Source organism: Sinocyclocheilus rhinocerous, unplaced genomic scaffold (genome assembly GCF_001515625.1).
Source record: "Sinocyclocheilus rhinocerous isolate Xijiao unplaced genomic scaffold, SAMN03320098_v1.1 scaffold1462, whole genome shotgun sequence".
Lineage (NCBI taxonomy): Eukaryota > Metazoa > Chordata > Actinopteri > Cypriniformes > Cyprinidae > Sinocyclocheilus > Sinocyclocheilus rhinocerous.
The window spans coordinates 299890-302297 of NW_015639843.1; the positions used below are offsets into that span (position 1 = coordinate 299890).

At 32.1% G+C, this 2408-nt stretch overlaps 1 protein-coding gene across 1 annotated transcript in view; it reads left to right on the forward strand.

The window, feature by feature from the left end:
- Nucleotides 1–2408, forward strand: part of ctnnbl1 (catenin, beta like 1) — a 50375-nt gene that overhangs the window by 7817 nt on the left and 40150 nt on the right. Inside the window, exon 6 of the mRNA XM_016568100.1 lies at nucleotides 772–865. Within this exon, the coding sequence (XP_016423586.1) occupies nucleotides 772–865 (94 nt within the window). The remainder of the gene's footprint in view (nucleotides 1–771; nucleotides 866–2408) is intronic.

The window sequence follows — 2408 nt, forward strand, 5'->3', positions numbered from 1 at the left end:
ATATAAAATAAATACCTTGAATGCATTTTGGATAAGTGTCTGCCAAATGCATAAATATAAATGCAGTGACATACTGTATAACATATAATACATTTCTTTAATTATAAATAATTTATTAACTTATTTTTTATTATTATTAGTAATATAATAACAGTATATATTTATTTATATAGGCTACAAGCATGGATTTTTCCAAAAAATCAGTTTTTTTTTTTTTGAGGCACTTTGTAGCAAGTAAACCAGATATTTGAGCACATCTGTATGTTTGTTTTCAGAGAATGAAAATTTCCTCTAAATGAAAAAAAAATTATTTGATAATCAGAAATGTTTCTTGAGCAGCAACTCAGCATATTACAATGATTTCTGAAGATCATGTGACACTGAAGACTGGAGTAATGATGCTGAAAATCCAGCTGCGCATCACATGAATAAATTACAGTTTAATATGTATTCACATAGAAAACCGTTATTTGAAATTGTAATAATATTTCACAATATTACTGTGACGTAGAAATAAGTTATTTTAAATTATAAAATTATTTCACAATTTTTACTGTATTTTCGATCAAATAAGTGCAGCCTAGTTGAGCATCAACCTAAGGATCTCTAAATAAATTGTTTTATTTTACATTTATTTTGTTTGTATATAGTCTTGGCATGTGTCTAAATTTAGTTTCAAAACCTGATTTGTGTGACTATTTTCTAGCATTAGCCTAAATAAATGTCTCCATGTTTCTATGCTTGTTGAATGGTTTTTATTTTTTTGTGTAGTTGGAGGGTCAGGTCGTAGCTCTCATGGTGCAGAATATGGAGCGTTTGGATGAGACGGTGAAGGAGGAAGCTGATGGCGTTTACAACACTTTAGGTAAGTCACACACCAACCAACTAACAACACACATGCGCTAGTCTGAGGAGCAGGCTTCAGTCTGAATTTTATCAGTTCACTGGGAAAACAAGTCATGTTTAGAAGTTTCCAAACTACAACTAAACGCTGGATTGCCAAGTTTGCCTTTGAGATTGCGGGTTTTTTTTGTTTTTTCAAAAAAAAAATATATATATATGATAATCAGAAATGTTTCTTGAGCAGCAACTCAGCATATTACAATGATTTCTGAAGATCATGTGACACTGAAGACTGGAGTAATGATGCTGAAAATCCAGCTGCGCATCACATGAATAAATTACAGTTTAATATGTATTCACATAGAAAACCGTTATTTGAAATTGTAATAATATTTCACAATATTACTGTGTTTTTGATCAAATAAACACAGCCTTAGAAAGCCTAAGAGACTTTTTTCAAAAACATTAAAATCTTAATTGTTCCAAAAGTTTGGTAGTATATGTATAAAAATATATACAATAAAGCAAATGTCTTTTTAAGAAGGAGGATATGCCTGAATGCTCCTTTAAAGCTGTTTTGCTGTTGGAAACACTGCGTCTGGCTTGCGTTGGCAGGTTTGCTTCTGGAAAGATGCTGCTCAGCTGCAGAGAGAGATAAATGGTCTGACTGAACGGATTTAAACGGCACATTTCCTCCATGTCTTCCTCTGCTGTTCCAGTTCTTGTGTAATCTCTTTCCCTTCCTCATGAGATTTCGCACCCTCTCTCTCTTCCTCCCACTCATCGCTGTGAGATTTTTCTCCCATCATGCCTCTGATTGAGTTATCAAGTCTCCTCAGAGTCTTTTGTAATACAGATGAGTCTCGAACTCCCTTGTGATGTGTCATATAGAGCTGTTCGCTCTGCTAGCTCTTTCTGTCTTTTTGTGCATCCCAGGCTTGACAATGAGTTTTTTAATTTATTTTTTTGGTCTGGGCGGTAGTTCAGATTATTACTCACACTGGTGACATTTTCTCAGGCCCTGAGGCTAAAGCAAGATTTTATTTTTGCTTTTTTTAGGAACCTGTTTTTTAATGGTGTCATAAGCAAAGAATTTTTTATTAAAGCAATAGTTCACCCAAACTATTTCTCTTTTCCATACAAATGCCGGTGACCGTGTGTGTCAAACTCCAAAAGCTGCAAAATAGACAACAAAAATGCCATAAAAGCAGTCAGGTTTACGATCGCTTCTAGCGAGAATAAAAAAAAAAAATTCAGTATGAATTACACAGGCTTATTAAATTATATTATATTGATGTCAGTGTTTGAAATGCATGTTTAAAATGAATGAATTATATAAAAATATAAAATAAATGTGTTTTATACATCACCATCAAAAAAGTTAGTTTGTAGACCTACATCCCGTTCTGAGTTAGATTTATGCATTCATTTTTTTAAAGCATTTATTTATGCATTAAGCATTTATTTATGCATTTAAAGATTTATGCATTTATTTATGTGTTTAAACGTTTATTTATGCGTGCGTTTAAGCATTTAAGGATTTATTTATTCATTTGTGATTTTAT